Raw genomic sequence first — 17,656 nt, forward strand, 5'->3', positions numbered from 1 at the left:
CATTCTAAACCAAGTTTCAGAAGCTATTGTGATGCACTACAGATTATTTGAACGCTTGAATTGAACAATTTATGAGTTTTAAACATAAAAAAATAAGCTCGGGAAGAACATAAACGACCCATGAATTAGTAGACGACCACAACAGTTAACAAAAATCCAACAAACTGGGGAAATATATTACAGAGACCACCAGAGTATCTGTCTTCTTCCGCCCCAGCGAGCCAGGCTGTTGCCATCAGTTTTCTTGGGACTTCATGAGTTTCTTTCACTTTTTGCTCGCATCCTCCCACCCAATGATTTGATTGTATGCGTCTCAATTGCTCATATCCGGATGTAAGAACCGAGCCACGAGATGTTTCACCAGGGCACTAGTATCACGGTTTGTGTACCTTAAACCCAAAGATTCTTGGTACATACTTCTGAGTAGGTTTCTGCGGCTTTAAGTTCCCGTAAGTCATCAAAAACAAGTGAGGGAATGTTGTTCCAAAGTATGCTCCATCAATATCTGCATAAAATCATTTAAGGGAAAACACTAAGACATGATAACCACTAACATGTCCTTCTGCAGCATTTATGCAAATATTCAAGATTAGTTTGTTTCAACTGAGCAGAGAAAAAGGATACTGCCTTGGAACTTAGATCGCGGGTAAGATATATCTTCGCATTTCGGGCAGTATATCTTCACAGTACTCGATCTCGGGATATCAGACTGTCCAACAGGTAGACAAGACTGTCCGCAACAGAACACTCTCGGGCACCTCCCGAAGTCACAGTTCTTGTACTTCTCAGTCTACATAGAGAAGTCGATAAGTTAAAATCTAAATCACTAAAACAAACACTAAAGAAGAGTACACTAACTAACCATTGCAGCCATTCCTTTAGTAGTCAAAATGTAACGAACATGAATAAGACCGTAAAGCATCTCAGCAGCTGATTCCACAAGTTCATTCTGTTCTTCAGTAAACATCTCACCTAAACAAGATAAAAAAAACATTTCACACACAAAGTTTCAAACTTAACTTACTTTTAAGACAAAAGGGATTCACTTACTGTTTGAAGACTCGACATCTAGAATGAGATCAAGCGCATAGTCATAGTAAGGAACTTGACCACTTAACCCACAAAGATTGAAATCATCTTGTATATAATCCTCATCCACTTCACAGAAGAAATCATTCCCTCTCAGATTACAAAACCAAGAGATCCACGAGGTGTCATCATCACCCTCAGAACCACTCACATCCGAACCTTCTTCACTGTCCGTTTCAGACTCCACTGCAAAAGGATTGGATTCAGACAATGCAAATTAACTACACAAAGATGTGAAAGAAGGGGCTAAAGAACAGAACAAACCATCGGGGAGCTGAGGTTTAGCAGTGGAAGCGAAAGGCCTCGAGGTGGAAGGTGAAGATTTCTCTAGCTTCTTGCTGAGTGCGTCGTTGATTCGTTTCCGATCAACTGCTCCGTTGAGGATCTCCGATCTCGATGACCCACCACCACCTCCGCCACTACGTTCCTTGTACATATTTCGAGGTTCGATTCTCAAAAGTCTCGAGACTTATTCAAGGTTAGAGAGAAAGACGGAGAAAGCTAGGGTTTTCCTCTCTTTTATTTTTAATTTTTAATTTTAAAATTTTAAATTTAAATAATTATGGTCACGGAGTGGACAGGACATAGGAGATGTAAAGATGGTTTCGTCTTCTCCACTGTTTTTTTTCTTTCTTTGTTTTCTTTAATGGGCTTTTTAAACTGGGCCTTGTGCTACAAATATTATCAAAATGGGCTGTTGCTAATCTATTTGATTAAAAATAATCTGAGGTACTATATACACGTATCTTCAACTAAACATGATTTTGGGATCTATGAATAGTTTGTTGCAAAACGGAGTTTTTGTCGGAGACAGTACATTCCACCGACTTTTGACAATTCCCGAGTATTATATTTTCGTAAGTTTCAATTTTATTTTAAAACTAGTGGTTATTAACTTTAGTGAAGTCTTTAAGCATTAAACGTAAAATAAAGGGCAATTGTCAATAATAGCACCTTTTGAAGTTTATGTCTTAAAAATAGCACTAGAAGGAGAAAGTCACAAAAATGACATTCATTAAAGGGTAAAATATCTATAATACCCTTGGTTTAAAATTAAATAAACAAACTAAAATAAAAAAAAATAAAAAATAAAAAAAATAAAAAAAATAATTTTTTTTTTATAGTTTCAGATTATATGTTTTCAGATTCGAAATTTTATAATTTTTTTTTTAAAAAAAAAATTCAATTTTTTTTTTATTTTTTTTTCAGATTTTATTTTTATAATTTAAAAATACTTTTTGAAACTGTTTTTAAAATTTTTATTTTTTATTTTATTATTTATTATTTATAAAATTTTAAACCCTAATTCCAAAACCCCACCCCTTAACTCTAAACCCTAAGGTTTGGATTAATTAACCCTAGGGGTATAAGTGTACATTACCTCTTTAATGAAACCTATTTTTGTGACTTTGAGCCTTGAGTGCTACTTTGGGAACAAAAACTTGGTTTAGTGCTATTTTAGTCTTTTTCTCTAAAATAAATGTAATAATTGAATGTCTAATCTACACGAACAGAAAGGAAAAGACAATTTACACGCGGGTCGGCTGTAGCTCTACCATACTGGTCAATAGTATTGGCCCACGCCTCATGAAATTGTCTTCCCATGAGACTGAGATCGCACTTGTGAATTAATCTTTGTAAGACAACATTATTACTTCTAGAAAGGAATCACAAAATGGATAAAAATTAGGAATTATTACTTCGATAATTTGGGTTTATTTAAATAGAAAATCAAGCTAGATTAGAAGAGAATTTTGATTAGATTTGAGTACATATTCCTTGTCTTATTATTTATCAATTAATCATTTCTGATAATGCAGATGTTATCATCTGAGGTTGCATATCCAATATTTTGCTAACCGTATCATTTTGTAAGATACACATTTATTAGTAATTTTAAAATGCTAACAACAAAATAGAAAGAAATGGAAGTATAGATAACCAATATTTTGCTAATCATATCATTTTGTAAGATACACATTCATTAGGTAATTTTAAAGTGCTAACAACAAAAATAGAAGTATTCAATAATTAAATACTAGATTTTGATTTGTTTGATAGAATGTTAAAATAAAATAAAAAGGTTAGCGGTAATTTTTTTTATTTGCAATATTTTATTTAATTTTCGTTAATTTGTTTAAGATTATGTCACAACAATATTATCCAATGTGTTCTCATGAGTAAAAAAAAAAATCGGAAAAATGCTTATAAATAGAGATTTAAAGCAATAAACAACATTTTACCGAATAAATAAATAAAAATCAAAGTGGTAGACGATTGTCGTTGACGTCCAACTTAAATACGCAGGAGAGGAAGCAATAACCGCACGAGTCGTTTTAATTTTCCGTTATGAAGCTTCGATAGCGATTTGAAACCTGAAAACAAAAACAAAAAGGAAACGGCCGAATCATTATTGATTACCTCAATCGCTTTCGCCGAAACTCAGAAGATCTATAAACCCCAAACTATTTTCGTATCTCTCTCTCTCTGTGGTTTCTGAATAGTGAAAGGGTTCGAGGTCGATACGACGCCGATTAGCTCATTTCCCGGGGGTAATATAGACTAACATCATCCTTCTCCTTTTGTTGTTGTTCGCATTGCGTCTGTGTTGATTCGATTGCTCTCTATTGTTTATGATAGAGAGAGAGAGAGAGATTGGAGATGGATGATCGAGGAGGAGGAGGAGGCTCGTTCGTGGCGGTGAGGAGGGTAGCTCCACGGCTGGAACAGGGAAGCGTTTACCATTCTTCATCATCTCGTAAAAATTTCATCATCACTCTGCTTTCTCTTTCTTCTTCTTGTGGATCAAACGCGTTTTCGTTTCTCTCTCTCTCTCTCTCATACTTTTCTAACTTTTTTTCTTTCTTTGGCTCACACTCTCTTTCTCTCTCTCTCTCTTGGCTCGCGATTGATTACCTTTTTGAGATTTGGTGCGGCAGATCTATGTTTTGCCATTTGCGATGTATTGCTCCTTTTGATAAATCGGTGTAGTGATTATGTGTGTGGATCTTCTTTGTAAGTTGCTAATTTTAGTATCGTTACATCTCTTTAACGTAATGTTCATGCTTTGTTTGCGTGGTTAGTTTTAAATTTAGTCATCCGCAGATTAGTCTTTCTCTTTTTTTTTTTTCACGAAACGGCTTCTGTTGTTTTCATGAAGCATCTCTTCGTTAGTTGCTTCGATGCTTCCGGCTTTGATTGTGTAAAAAAGGAAAAGCTAGTTATGGATTTGTTTCGTTACTTTTTGGAAATTTTCATCTTTGTGTACTTGAAAGAAGTCTAATGCTTAAATGCAATTTTGTATGCTTCTCACGTATCCTTACAAACTATTATAGCTGTATATACCTTACAAACTATAGAAAAGTCAGCTTCGCTATAAGATGTTTTGACTCAGTCACTCCCTTGTGTGAACGTTCAGATTCTTTATTAAATAATAGTACAGCAGAAAGCTCACTTTCACGACAATTTTATAATTGTGAGTTATATATGTAGCTGAGGTTGTGGCTGGATCGGCAGCTTGGTTAGGCCGTGGCCTTTCCTGTGTTTGTGCCCAGGGAAGCAATGGCGACACCCGTCTTTCTTTTGATCTTACACCTGCACAGGTAAAACCCTTGTTTACTGTATTATGAATTTATGATTGTTTGTTTGTTTCTCCTCTCACATAAGGAGGTGACTTCTGGCTCATAACTTATATTGTCGATGCTTCCAGGAGGAATGCCTGCTGAGGTTGCAGAGCCGCATTGATGTTGCATATGACAGCTCAATACCTCACCATCAGGTACGCTTTTCCTTAAGGCTTGTGTTTTCTCTAAACGAACGAACTTATGCCAGCGTGAAAATATACCTGCGTTACATAAATATTGGTTGCTACTTCATATATGCGTGTAGGAAGCTCTCAAGGATCTTTGGAAACTTGCTTTTCCAGAAGAAGAGCTACACGGAATTGTATCTGAGCAGTGGAAGGAAATGGGTTGGCAGGGAAAAGATCCATCAACTGATTTTAGGTAATGTCACTATCCTTAGATATTTATCCACTTAACTTGTGACTCACACTTGAGCATCTGTCACTCGCAGGGGTGGTGGTTTCATATCTCTTGAAAACTTGTTGTACTTCGCTAAGAATTTCCCGGTACGCTTTTGTAAATACTTGCATTCAAAACTATCTCTGTTAATAGTTTCAGTTCCAGTGACACTGTATGATTTTATAGTTATCATAACATGATATTTCTGCCAGACAATGCCATTTAACTTCCGTCACTCAATTTATGATGCCACTTGTTTGTGCTGTGCAGAAATCCTTCCAGGACCTTCTGCGCAAGCAGGTTGGGGATCGTTCTGTGTGGGAATACCCGTTTGCCGTTGCTGGCGTCAATATCACGTTCATGCTTATCCAGATGCTTGGCCTTGAAGCAGGTACAGACAGCAGCATTACGTATTGCTTAGTTATTTCGTTTTGAACCTGCTTTTACATGCATTAGGCAGAATTCTCTAGGCAAACTAGCTAAAATAGCATAAGCACTCCTAGTTTCAAACTACTAATTGGGCATTTTCGTAGTTGGTGGTTATGTTACCCTATTTTGAGATATAATCAGGTTTAGTAACAGTATCCTAGTTGTTCATACTAACAATACAATACCCTTCAATTTTACAGTGAAACCACGAAGTATTGTTGGCGAAACATTTTTGAGATTCCTTTCAGGTAATTTACCAGACACTGCTGATTAAAAATTTCATTGTCTGTCACACAAGTTAGAGTACTAAGGGTGTGTATCCTTCGATTTGTATTGTTTGCAGTGAATGAATCTGCTTTTGACCTTCTGTATTGTATTGCCTTCAAGCTAATGGATCAGCAATGGCTCTCCATGCGTGCTTCATACATGGAATTTAACGTAAGCACTGGCTGTAACCTTTTTCTATTATGACTAGAAGTTTTAGACTCAAAGAAACATAGGGCATTTTGTTGTCGTATATTTAGCCGGTTTTGATGCTTTATCTTGGCGTAAACATAACAAGTTCACCAAATGGTTAATGGTAATTATGTGGATAAATACACAGACGGTAATGAAATCGACAAGGCGGCAATTGGAGAGAGAGATAATGGTTGAAGAAATAACATGTATTGAAGATATGCCATCATACAGCCTTCTAAGTCAATAAAATAGCAAACAGCTTACGAAGGACTACATTGTAAGTAGAAAGATCTAACACCTCAAGAAACTCTTATATCGAAAAGCCTAAGACAACAGCAGAGCATACAAGCAAAAAAGAGGAGGACAAGGTCTCTCTTTCTCTCACCACTTTACTTCTGGGAGTACTGTTTTATCTTAGTGATTGGCTCCATGAGATTTGGGACATTGGGTTGTTATTTCTTTGAAACAGATATTATTCAGGCTTTGTTTCGTATGGGATTAGTTCTAACTTGTGGTGCTTGTAAAAACATTGTTGGCTATTAAATTTACATGACATCTTAATAAATTTAAATGGAATGTGATTCTGTAGATCATGGTTATAATGACCCAGAGCTACGACCATGACCAGTTTTTTTTTTGAAACACTTTTGTGTTTTTTTTGAAACACTTTTGTGTTTTTTTTTGAAACACACGACCATGACCAGTTACAAAGTGAAAATAACAAGGAAAAGAAAATATTGTGTTACACACAAGAGCAGGTGAGTGAGGATGCAGTAGTAGTACCAAAAAAACATCGACCCAACAAGCTCTATCTCCACACTGTAGTTTAGCTCATGACATCAATAACATCATGAGCTCCAATGTTCCGTGGCATGGAGACGGTGAAGGGGTCGTGTGGCGGCGATGGATAAGCAAAATATCTTTAAAAGAAAAACTCTTTGTTGACAAATGACTCATCCACGCGCGAGATCCAAGCGGGGGGATAAGAGAAAACAACTAAAAGCCAACTAACTCACTTAGCGCGTGTTTCGCACGTGCTCAACTACTAATAAGAACAACAACCACCAAGAGTTTCATTTATCTCATCAAACCAAAAGAAACAAAAACACGATCCGGTCAGCGAAGAGACTAAATTCGCCGGCGGAGATCGTCCGGTACCGAAGAAAATACGAATATTTTTTGTCTCTCTCCTCTTCTCCACACCAAAAGCCCTAGATCAATGGCTGTTCATAAGGCATCGATTATTATTATTATTATTATTGCCCTAATATGCTCTTTCATTACAATCGCTTCGTCTGTTCCTTTCATAGTTCTTCATGGTAAGTTTTGTAAGAGTGTTTTATAGGGTTTCGAATTCCTCAAAATCTCTGGAAAATTAAAGTGAAAGGTTGCGTTTTTTCTCTTCTGCAGGGATTGGGGATAAATGCAGTAACTCAGGAGTGAAACATTTCACAGAGCTTTTAAGTGATTGGTCTGGCTCTCAAGGATACTGCTTGTATGTTTTTCTCTCTGTATATGTCCTCTTCTTATATTCACTCCTTCTCTCAAGTTTTGTGTGTGTTTCAATCCGTTGTTGATGTTTATTCAGGGAGATTGGGAAGGGCTCATGGGACTCATGGACCATGCCTCTTCTTGATCAGGTGATTATATATATATATATATATGATATGATATGTTCCAACTTCCAAGAATGGTTAACTTTGTATAAAAATCTAATTTTTTTTGTCTCTTTTTGTTGTGCAGACAGCTGTTGTTTGTGACAAGGTCAGATCAACTGCATAATTGGGCTTTTGAAGATCCATTTCATCATGTATGTATTTGATTGACACTTGCAGGTGAAAAGTATGCCTGAGCTGAGTGATGGTTACAGCATCGTGGGGCTTTCTCAGGGTAACATGATTGGTCGAGCTCTCATTGAGTTCTGCGATGATGCACCACCTGTGAGTTCCATTAACACAGGCCTCCTATCTGTAACTGTGAATGTTTTCTCTGTAATGATTATTATTATTATTGTGGTTTAATAATATAGGTTAAGAGTTTTGTATCGGTAGGGGGACCTCATGCTGGCACTGCTTCCATTCCTTTCTGTGGTGTAAGTTACTATCTCCCCTCCAAAACTTCTGTGATAAACATCGCCATTGACATGAAGCTTTTAAACATTTTCTTGGTTCTTGTAGGTTACCTGGATTTGCATCATGTTGGACAGTATGATCAAAACAGAGATCTACAGCGACTATATGCAGGTAGGTTACTATTGTTCAGCTTGTGTTAGGGAAATGAAACTTACTAATAGTATACATGTTGATTGAGTTTCAGGAACACTTGGCTCCTAGCGGTTTTCTCAAAATCCCTACTGTAAGTTTTCAGTTCAAAAGTTCAAAAGTTTCGGATTATATTTTTTTTCAGTATTGTTGTTGTTGTTGTAACCGAAGGCTTTGATAGGACATTGCGGGTTACATGGAAGGTTGTAGGTTTCTCCCAAAGTTAAACAACGAACTTCCAGTTAAAAACTCCACTTACAAAGAGAGGTTCTCAAGCTTGGAGAACCTTGTGCTTATTATGGTCAGCTTCTCTGCTATTTGTAACTCACAAGTGTTTTTGTTGATGATAACTCACTTATTTATGGTTGATTAATTTTCAGTTTGAGCATGATACAATACTGATACCTAAAGAGACCTCATGGTTTGGATATTATCCTGATGGGTCTTTTAAGACCATTCTTCCACCACAAGAGGTAATAACTCCTTTAATCATTGTTTCAAATGGCTTCATTTGGCAGCTATGACAATTGCTTGTTTGGATTTTGTTGTAGACCAAGCTGTATACCGAGGACTGGATCGGTTTGAGAACTTTAGACGAAGCTGGAAAGGTCAAGTTCGTTAACGTCTCTGGAAACCATCTCCAGATATCTCATGAAGACATGAAGAAGCATATAGTGCCATACCTCTCTGACAAACCATCAACATCATCTATTATAACAATGGCAGTTTCTGAGCTTTCTAGTGTGGGGAACCCCGTTTTGGACCTGATTGGTCCGGAGGTGGATCAGCTTCAGCATGTGCTGCGTCATGTCTCAACCTGATTGTGTTGCTTGTTTGTTTTCTTACTAAACATACTCGTGTCATGTTGGGTGAATCTGATTGTTGTTGTTATTATTACAGAAAATCTCAGGAGATAAAATAAACATGATAAGTCCACAGATATATATATATTATTATCACAACATCTGGAATCAATCATACATCAATAATACAAGTAATGATGTGTCATCTGATGTGGCTGTTTCGGATAATGCCAATTCCACCACCTCTAGGTTGTTCACCGGAATGAAGTTTCTGCAACCTAATCTGTTCTCTGAACTTGGCTATGAACTCATCAGCTTTTCTATCAACTTCGTAGTGGTCGTGGCTTGCATTGCTCTGGCTTTCCCAAGCTGCTGCAGCTTCTTCTTCTTCCTCCAAGGTTAGTTGAAGTTGCTTTACCTCGGTTTCTTCAGTAGCATCATCGTCTTGTGGCTCTGATTTAGCGTGAGTTTCTGGAAGCTTCTCCTGGTGTAGCACAATTGCTAGCTCTTGTTGCCATTGTCTTCTTGGTTTTGTTCTTCCGTGGCTTTCTGCTTTAGGTTCTGTCCTGTCATGAGATGAATCTCCACCTGTCTTTAGATGTTTCCCATGGCGATCAGATCTTATGGTCCTCACGGACTTCCCTCGAGATGAAGCTTTACTAGAACCTCTCCAAGATTGTGGTTCACGTCTTGGACTACTTGATTTCACTTCCTTGTTATCACCATGAACATCTTTCTTTCTAGACTTATCCATAAAGTCATCCTCTGAGTTTCTTTTGATGTCTTTCACCAGCAAAGTGTCACAGTCCCCTCGTGAAGAGCGCACTGCACGCCTTGAAGCCTTGGCGTTCTTTGGTTGGAACTCTACATCCACAGCAGGAATGGTCAGGCTTGAAGCTTCTGCTGTTAGCTCCAAAGACTCGTGACTCCCTCCCTTCTTGACACTCAGCTTGTTATGGTCAGACTCCAATCCTTTCCTGGTGCTGTCTTCAAGGAAATGGCCATCACTCTTGTGCTGAAGATCACGCCTTCTAGTGGTGGAATCATCAGCATCAGAAGGATATGATCTGCAAGATTTGATCTTCCCTCTCCGGGAACTCTCAGCAGTCAGTTTCAGTGATTTGGATCCCAGCTCCTTCTTGCTGAAGACTTCTGTTCTTCTGCCTCTGACTTCACTTACCTCCAATTCATCTTCCTCTAACAAAGAACCATCACTATAATGCCGAGAATGTAAGACACGCTTGTGTGTATCATCAATCACTAATGGTGGAGATGGAGGCAGTGGTGGTGATGGGGGCAAAGAGTCTTGACTCCGTCCCTTCTTAACCCTCACCTTGTTGCGGTCAGACTCCAATCCTTTCCTGATATTGTCTTCAAGCAAATGGTCATCACTCTTGTGCCTTCTAGTTGTGGAATCATCAGCACCACTAATGGGAGATGAAATTGGATCAGGAGGATATGATCTGCGAGATTTGTTCTTCCCTTTCCGGGAACTTTCAGCAGTCAGTTTTAGTGATTTTGATCCCAGCTCCTTTTTCTTGAAGATCTTCTCGTTTCTTCTGCTTCTGACTTCACTCGTCTCCAGTTCATCTTCCAGCCCCTGCCTTACATCTTCCTCTACCAAAGAGCCATCACTATAACGCCGAGAATGTAAGACACGCCTGTGCGTATCATCAGTCACCAATGGTGGAGATGGGGAACTAGACCTTGATGAAGCCTCAAGACTCTTCTCCTTAACTGGTTCATCCACATTCGGGTCTAACAACTCTTCAGACACAGAACGAGAAGGTGAGAATCTGTTCTGAGTATGAGACTCAAAGCTAGTTCTTGATGATGAAGAAGAAGAAGAAGAAGAAGAAACAGTAGACTGAGAAGATCTTGATTCAAGTGCCGCATAGTGAGTTTCATCCACTGGCAGAGGCTGAAAATTTGAAAAATAGTTGTCTCCCATTGCCATCATTTCAGGTCTAGAATCCCATGGAACAACAACAGGTGGAGACGGAGGAGCAGCCACGACCTCATCAAAATCCTTATCAGCCAATGACTCCTCAGCTTCCTCGTTTACAGCTTCATCACAAGAGCTGTCCTCAAGAGCTGCGCCATCTCTCAAACCAGACCTTAAACTCCTAACCGGCAAGCCTAATGGCTGGTGCACAACATGGCCATCAAGACCATAATCTGGTCGAGCAACAACAACAACTTTAGATCTCCCTTGGTAATACTGCGAGTTCCAAGCTTGCACTTGACTAAAAGACTCAGATCCTCTCTCACTCACTACAGCTAGAGAACCTCGAGCACTCACATCACTCCTAAAATCACAAGAATCCTCGTCGAAAACAGAGGAAACCGGGAAGAAACTAGAGACATAAGACAAGGAAGACTCATCTACTACACGGCTCGTCCTCGAATCAAGCGATGATTCAACACTCCTACGGCTAAACAAACCATAAGCGACAGCAATGCCGACGAAAAGGAGGTGAATCAGTTCCCAGAACTTGGTGAGCACTGTCTCGCTGCCGACGAACTCCGGAGCCTGAGAAGGGAACAGCGGCAAGGCGAGGAGAAACAGAGTGAATAGGATAGGTTTATAAAAGAATCCTCCTTTCGACCGACGGGTGACAGACGGAGGCGCGGAGAGGGAGCGACGCTTGGTGTACGGAGACGGCATTGAGATCTAGAGTGTGGGATTTGATTGGTTAGGGGATTCGAAGGGTATGTGAAGGAGAGGAGACTTCGGGACGAGGTAAGAGACAGATCTAACATTAAAGCTGTTAAGACGAAAGAGAGTGTGAAAGTGAAACTCTATCTGCAACAGCTTCGAAGATCCTTGTCTGAAAGACCATTTGCCTATATTTACGGAATGGACCCTTGGCAAATATTGATACACGAGCGGACGGCGTCGTATCAGGAGTTGCGATAAAACCTTCGTTTTCATGGTTCTTGGGATTCATTCCTAAATAGGGGTTATTGGTTGTAGTATTTTAATAGATTTGAAAATCCGAACTAAATCTAGTGTTATTGGTTCTGTAATTTTTAAATCTTTATTAAAATTGTTATTGATTTAATGATTCATAAATTCTATATCAAATCAAGTGTTATTCAATCGTACGGATTTACTAATATATTCGATTTTATAATGAATTTGAATAGATTTATTTGGATTTTCTAGTTAAAAATACAAAGACTCAAATCCGAGGGAAAACCTCCGGATTTACATATTTTACTTGGATTTATAAATACTTTATGGATTTCTAAATCAATCAAAATATATAAACCAATAGATTGTTTATTTGGTTAGATTTGTAAAAAAGAAAGAAAAAAACAAACAAACTGCGGTTAAACTAAAATAATAACTTTAAAATGGTTTCAGGTTTGATGTGATTGAAATTGATTCGGTTGTGGTGTAGTTTTGATTCAGTTTGATGACTTTAGTCGGTATAGAATTCATAGAACCAATCAGCTTGGTTTTAACTGTCCACTTAATTCCTTAAAGTGAAACACCATTTGAGAAGATTTTTTTCATTTTTTGATGTTTTCTCTCAAAATGATGCACCACTGGATGGAGATAGTTTTACTGGAGTTAAAATACATCTACGTGATGAGTGAACAGAAAAGAAACAACGAAGTTACATTCTTATTGGTGAGCATTGAGATGTTAGATAAATTGAGACAACAGATGTGAATACCGGTTAGGAATTGCCTCCAAATTGAAGGTACATGCGTTTATGTTCACATCTACCGCTATTCACCTAAAGCATATGGAAGTTGGAATCAAAACCGATTCAATGGTGTCATGGACCATGGGGCAAATTTTTTTTTAATTTCCAAACTATTTTTTTTTTTAAAGTCTGATAGATATATGTTTTTTTTTTAAATACCAGAAGTAGTTTTTAAAATAAATCTATAGAAATAAAAAAATATTTTCATATAATAAATTTAGACCCTTTTTCTTATTTTTAATATAAAAATACATGTATTTTATGTAAGCCGGTCCTGGTTGGAATGAGTAAAATATATGGATTATAGAACGTGAGGTATAAACAAGATGTAACTTCGGGATAGGATTATATTACACTTACCTTACAAAACGGCGTGACGACGAAGATACTACGACACGTCCCGCCGTGGAACTGCACGACTGATTCCAAATCTTGTCAAACAATGACTTTACATTGATGTAATATTTCCAGTTACAATCAAATTTGTCGACATGTACAGTCTTAGAAGTAATATCCTTTTAGCCATTAGATTGATGTAGTCTTTCCAGGTTAATTATATAAAGGCTGCTGTAATGTATTTCAATTAATTGTGATTTCTAATAATTTTTGATTATATACTGTAAAATATAAATTTTGTAGTAATTGCCATCGATATACAAAAATAAAATAAAACTAGGATAAGATCCGCGCCTTGCGCGGAATTAAGTTATTATTTTTATTATATTTTGGAGAATGAAACAATAGTTTGGCTTCATTTGGATTACGGGTGTTCAACCCGGATATCGGGTTGGTTTCGGTTCGGTTCGATTTTTTTGGTATTTGGTTAGTAAAATATAACTACTATTCTAAATCCATATTTACTTTGACTTTAATCTTTCACATACTTTTGAAAGATTTCAACTGGACGACTAAATTGATCAGCCAATCTTGTTGCTTTAAATCATTAGTGTTTATATATATATATATATATATATATATATATTATTTAGTTTGAATATTTATTAAATAAAAATTCATATGCGTTATATTTTATGATCATTTGTAACTTATAACAAAAAAATAATCTATTGATCACAAAATTTTCAGAATGGGAATATTCAAATTTCTAATAATATATAGACGTTTTGAAAAATTCAAATATAACATATAAAAAACAATATAAATGTTTTTATTATATATTTAATGTGATTTTTTAATATCTTTCAATAATATAAAATTAAAAAAAAGAACTAAGATACCAAAATTGTTATCAAATATTTATTATTCATAATAATTAATTTTCATATATACGTTAATCATATTAGGTAATTTCGTAGCTTCTAATTAAGGAAAGTGCAAAAAAAATTTTGGTAGATTATTTATCAATTCGATAGTTAGTTTAATAAAAAATATAATGTAAGTCAAGATGGATCAACCTATTTTTCTAAGAATAGTATATTTTATATAGTCATTTATTAAATGAGAATTTATAATCATACAGTTCAATGACCATTCATATCATTTTATAACTGAATATTTAAATCATCGATAACAAAATTTTCAATGTGAAATCTTTAATAAGTTTATAATTTATAAATGCTTTTGAAAATTCATTGAAAGTTTTAATATTAAAATATTTATGTAATCTTATGGTATATAGTATAATATATATATATATATAAATATATGTTTTATTATTAAATGATATTTTTTACTCATATGGTTTTAAAATAATGTGTATCTTCTTATAATATTAAATAAAAGTTCATATTAATACAATTTTATGATCATTTGTAACTTATTATGACAAAAAAAATCTATTGATCACAAAATTTTCAGAGTGGGGATCTTCAAATTTCTAAGAATTTATAGACGTTTTGAAAAATTCAAAATATAACATATAAGAAAAATTATAAATGCTTTTATTATATATTTAATGTGATTTTTAAATATATTTTAATAATATAAAATTAAAAAAAGAACTAAGATACAAAAATTGTTATCAAATATTTATTATTCATTATAATTAATTTTCACATATACGTTAAACATATTAGGTAATTTCGTAGCTTTTATTTAAGGAAAGTGTAAAACATTTTTTGGTACATTATTTATCAATTCGATAGTTAGTTTAATAAAAAGTGTAATATAAGTTAAGATGGACCAACCTATTTTTCTAGGAATAGTATATTTTGTATAGTTATTTATTAAATAAGAATTTATAATCATACGGTTCTATGATCGTTCATATCGTTTTATAACAAAATATTTAAATCATCGATAACAAAATTTTCAATCTGAAATCTTTAATAAGTTTATAATTTATAAATGTTCTTGAAAATTTATTGAAAGTTTTAATATTAAAATATTTATGTAATCTTATGGTATATAGTGTTTAATATATATATATATATATTTATTTTATTATTAAATGATATTTTTAATCATATGGTTTTAAAATCATGTGTATCTTCTTATAATAAAAATGTTAAACCATTGATCATTAATTTTTAACATAATAATTTTAATAGTTTTAGTCATTTATTGTCGTTTTTAAAAATTCAAAATATAACATATACGAAAAAATCTAAATTTTATTTTTATAGCTAATTTGATTGTTTAATTTATTTTAATAATATAAATTAAACAAAAAATGATGGAGGAGATATACATTGTTATCAAATCTTTATTATTAAACTCATTAATTGTCATATATATATTAGTCATTTATGGTAATTTCGTAGGTTTTATTTAAGGAAAGAAAATATCATATCATATCATTATATCATATAGTTTGACCAACTTATGTATCTAACAACATATAAAAATCGAATGTGGACCTACTTATTTTTTAATTGAATGTAATTGACTACCTAATTGAGTGCCACCTATGCATTGGGGCCTCTTTTAATTAATACAAAATTGAGGTTACATCTTTTCAAATGTTCCTCAATTAATATATAAGGGATAAATAAATTCGTAGCAATTTCAATTAGTCGTGTGAAACAAATAACTTCCTTGTGTAATGATATCTTCCTAGCAATTTCCTACTGTGGAATAAGACTCCACTAAAAGAGTCTAATTCCTTCAAAATTTTCTTACACGTTCTTAACAAAATAAAAACTTTCTTGTACGTTCTCAATATATATTGCATGTATAAATTGCCCCTCACATATAGACGTGCAGACTACACATAAAAAAAGAGAAATGGAGTCTGCTAAATCAAACATCAATGGCCACCAAAATGTCATCGTGATGCGTCACGGCGATCGAATGGACCGTTTTGAGCCACTCTGGGCTTCGACCGCTGAAAGACCGTGGGACCCGCCGCTCATTCACCACGGTAAGGTTCGAGCCTTTCAAACCGGTCAAAGAATCAGTTCTCAGGTTTCGTTTCCAGTTCACCGTGTCTTTGTCTCTCCTTTCCTACGTTGCATCCAGACTGCTGTTGAAGTTGTCGCCGCTCTCTCCGCCGTCTCTTCCATTGATAACTCTAAGCTCAAGGTTAGGCACCATATCGCCCTAGCTATACATATATAAATATGAAGTATGTGTATCTACAAAGTATACGTGTAGGGCGGACCCACTTGACAAGGGATGGGTGATCAATTGACACCGGTAAAAATAAAATATAAAAGATTTGTAAGCTGGGTTCATTAGTATGTTGTAGCATAGTTGGTCTTAAATTCCCGCACTGAACCCCAAATCAGGGTTCAATTTTTCCCAATAACACCTATGTCCCCAGTCTAATTTTCTGGTGGGTCAGCCACTACGTGTATGTAAGTTAAGATATATACACTCACATCTTACGTGTACTTTTTGATTCAAGGAATCTAGATGCTAATGCCTTGTCTCGTCTGCTCCAGGTAGCTATAGAGTTTGGATTGTGCGAGATACTGAACTCATTGGCTATTAAGAGTAACGTTGCTCCCAAAGATGGGAAGTTTGATTTCAATATTTCAGATCTTGAAGCTATGTTTCCTGAAGGAACAGTGGACCATAATGTCGATATGGTTTATAAAGAGGTAACTCTAGATCTGAGTTTTTAAGTTCTTCATTTCTGAGTATAACTTGATATAGATATATTTGAATCATGATTCCATGTTGGGTCGGTGTAGTTGCCACAATGGGGAGAATCTGCGGAAGGCTTCAGGGAACGATATGTTAATACATTGAAAGTTCTTGCACAGAAGTATCCTTCTGAGAACTTGCTCTTAATCACTCATCGTAAGCAAAACTGATTATGGCATTTTTAGTTTAAAATCAAAACCAACATCTCTCTAATCTTGCGAAACGTTTCTTTTAGGGGGAGGAGTAAGTACTATACTTTACAAGTACTTAAAAGACGCAACCAAGCGCTTGGTAGATTATTGTGGTTGTGTTGACTTGAGAAGACAGGATGGGTTTGGTGAGTCTGTGGATTTCGAGGTGGTTACTAGTCATGGAGTGTCTTTCAGGGAACACAATGTCCCAATACATGACCCTGTAATAAGCCAATCTCCGGTTTAGCCGGTTTAATTCGGGCACGTTGATACTGTTTTTTTGCTAAACTTTTTTGCTAAATTGTAAATATTAGTACGAAATAAACTTTGAAGTTTGCGAGATCTATAAAAACAAATTATATGCTTGATTACACGGAAAAAAAGTTTTTAAAAAATACATGTAATAAAAAACAATCGAAGCTGAAGCCTTAAGAGCATGAGCATTGGTGAACCCCTCTTTGGGGTTCACAAGTATTTTTTAATATTTTTTTGTGGGTCCATGAATAGTTATGAACCTGTAATTGTTTTTTTCTGCATTGGTGAACCTGAAGAAGGAGTTCATAACAATAAAATAATAATATTTAAATTTTTTTTTTAATATTCAAATTATCCAGAAAACAAGAATAAAATATT

At 35.4% G+C, this 17,656-nt stretch overlaps 5 protein-coding genes across 10 annotated transcripts; 3 read left to right on the forward strand and 2 right to left on the reverse strand.

The window, feature by feature from the left end:
• Nucleotides 1-24: 24 nt before the first annotated feature.
• Nucleotides 25-1,652, reverse strand: LOC103830251 (casein kinase II subunit beta-3). 2 transcript variants are annotated; one of them, XM_009106006.2, is made up of 5 exons: nt 1,354-1,650; nt 1,051-1,275; nt 863-972; nt 625-790; nt 25-505 (listed from the first exon to the last, which is right to left on the reverse strand). In XM_009106006.2, exons 1-5 carry the CDS (start codon nt 1,523-1,525, stop codon nt 375-377), a joined length of 804 nt encoding a protein of 267 aa, XP_009104254.1. In that variant the 5' UTR covers nt 1,526-1,650; the 3' UTR covers nt 25-374. The 2 variants fall into 2 exon arrangements, with proteins under 2 accessions (XP_009104254.1, XP_009104255.1); XM_009106007.2 differs by having other exon boundaries at nt 61-505; nt 628-790; nt 1,354-1,652.
• Nucleotides 1,653-2,601: 949 nt separating this feature from the next.
• Nucleotides 2,602-6,592, forward strand: LOC103830252 (ELMO domain-containing protein A). 4 transcript variants are annotated; one of them, XM_033275546.1, is made up of 10 exons: nt 2,602-3,641; nt 3,732-3,847; nt 4,582-4,691; nt 4,799-4,867; nt 4,978-5,093; nt 5,164-5,218; nt 5,382-5,502; nt 5,741-5,788; nt 5,884-5,978; nt 6,145-6,592. In XM_033275546.1, exons 2-10 carry the CDS (start codon nt 3,751-3,753, stop codon nt 6,244-6,246), a joined length of 813 nt encoding a protein of 270 aa, XP_033131437.1. In that variant the 5' UTR covers nt 2,602-3,641; nt 3,732-3,750; the 3' UTR covers nt 6,247-6,592. The 4 variants fall into 4 exon arrangements, with proteins under 4 accessions (XP_033131437.1, XP_033131435.1, XP_033131436.1 ...); XM_033275544.1 differs by having other exon boundaries at nt 2,603-3,642; nt 3,725-3,847; XM_033275545.1 differs by having other exon boundaries at nt 2,603-3,642; nt 3,728-3,847.
• Nucleotides 6,593-7,059: 467 nt separating this feature from the next.
• LOC103830254 (palmitoyl-protein thioesterase 1) lies at nt 7,060-9,224 on the forward strand. Of its 2 annotated transcripts, XM_009106011.3 has the most exons (11): nt 7,060-7,318; nt 7,410-7,494; nt 7,588-7,639; nt 7,743-7,763; nt 7,835-7,939; nt 8,029-8,091; nt 8,177-8,242; nt 8,316-8,354; nt 8,442-8,561; nt 8,641-8,733; nt 8,812-9,224. In XM_009106011.3, exons 1-11 carry the CDS (start codon nt 7,219-7,221, stop codon nt 9,079-9,081), a joined length of 1,014 nt encoding a protein of 337 aa, XP_009104259.1. In that variant the 5' UTR covers nt 7,060-7,218; the 3' UTR covers nt 9,082-9,224. The 2 variants fall into 2 exon arrangements, with proteins under 2 accessions (XP_009104259.1, XP_018508632.1); XM_018653116.2 differs by lacking the exon at nt 7,743-7,763.
• Nucleotides 9,175-12,014, reverse strand: LOC103830253. Its single transcript, XM_018652927.2, has 2 exons — nt 11,865-12,014; nt 9,175-11,737 (listed from the first exon to the last, which is right to left on the reverse strand). Exons 1-2 carry the CDS (start codon nt 12,012-12,014, stop codon nt 9,266-9,268), a joined length of 2,622 nt encoding a protein of 873 aa, XP_018508443.1. The 3' UTR covers nt 9,175-9,265.
• Nucleotides 12,015-15,517: 3,503 nt separating this feature from the next.
• LOC103830255 lies at nt 15,518-17,656 on the forward strand. Its single transcript, XM_009106012.3, has 4 exons — nt 15,518-16,265; nt 16,628-16,786; nt 16,880-16,988; nt 17,068-17,656. The coding sequence occupies exons 1-4, from the start codon at nt 15,969-15,971 to the stop codon at nt 17,268-17,270; spliced, it is 768 nt and encodes a 255-aa protein (XP_009104260.1). The 5' UTR covers nt 15,518-15,968; the 3' UTR covers nt 17,271-17,656.

This window comes from Brassica rapa, chromosome A07 (genome assembly GCF_000309985.2).
Source record: "Brassica rapa cultivar Chiifu-401-42 chromosome A07, CAAS_Brap_v3.01, whole genome shotgun sequence".
Lineage (NCBI taxonomy): Eukaryota > Viridiplantae > Streptophyta > Magnoliopsida > Brassicales > Brassicaceae > Brassica > Brassica rapa.

Bases quoted from the DNA above. Each gene is read 5' to 3' on its own strand.
- LOC103830252 (XM_033275546.1), top strand. From the start codon at position 3,751: ATGGATGATCGAGGAGGAGGAGGAGGCTCGTTCGTGGCGGTGAGGAGG. The intron at 4,868-4,977 runs GTACGCTTTTCC...ATATGCGTGTAG, and splicing joins GCTCAATACCTCACCATCAG to GAAGCTCTCAAGGATCTTTG. The intron at 5,094-5,163 runs GTAATGTCACTA...TGTCACTCGCAG, and splicing joins GATCCATCAACTGATTTTAG to GGGTGGTGGTTTCATATCTC.
- LOC103830253 (XM_018652927.2), bottom strand. From the start codon at position 12,014: ATGAATCCCAAGAACCATGAAAACGAAGGTTTTATCGCAACTCCTGAT. The intron at 11,738-11,864 runs GTTTCACTTTCA...CCCACACTCTAG, and splicing joins TCGAAGCTGTTGCAGATAGA to ATCTCAATGCCGTCTCCGTA.
- LOC103830255 (XM_009106012.3), top strand. From the start codon at position 15,969: ATGGAGTCTGCTAAATCAAACATCAATGGCCACCAAAATGTCATCGTG. The intron at 16,787-16,879 runs GTAACTCTAGAT...GGGTCGGTGTAG, and splicing joins TCGATATGGTTTATAAAGAG to TTGCCACAATGGGGAGAATC. The intron at 16,989-17,067 runs GTAAGCAAAACT...CGTTTCTTTTAG, and splicing joins CTTGCTCTTAATCACTCATC to GGGGAGGAGTAAGTACTATA.
- LOC103830251 (XM_009106006.2), bottom strand. From the start codon at position 1,525: ATGTACAAGGAACGTAGTGGCGGAGGTGGTGGTGGGTCATCGAGATCG. The intron at 973-1,050 runs GTAAGTGAATCC...TATCTTGTTTAG, and splicing joins AGATGTCGAGTCTTCAAACA to GTGAGATGTTTACTGAAGAA. The intron at 791-862 runs GTTAGTTAGTGT...TTCTCTATGTAG, and splicing joins CTAAAGGAATGGCTGCAATG to ACTGAGAAGTACAAGAACTG.
- LOC103830254 (XM_009106011.3), top strand. From the start codon at position 7,219: ATGGCTGTTCATAAGGCATCGATTATTATTATTATTATTATTGCCCTA. The intron at 8,243-8,315 runs GTAGGTTACTAT...ATTGAGTTTCAG, and splicing joins TCTACAGCGACTATATGCAG to GAACACTTGGCTCCTAGCGG. The intron at 8,734-8,811 runs GTAATAACTCCT...ATTTTGTTGTAG, and splicing joins CCATTCTTCCACCACAAGAG to ACCAAGCTGTATACCGAGGA.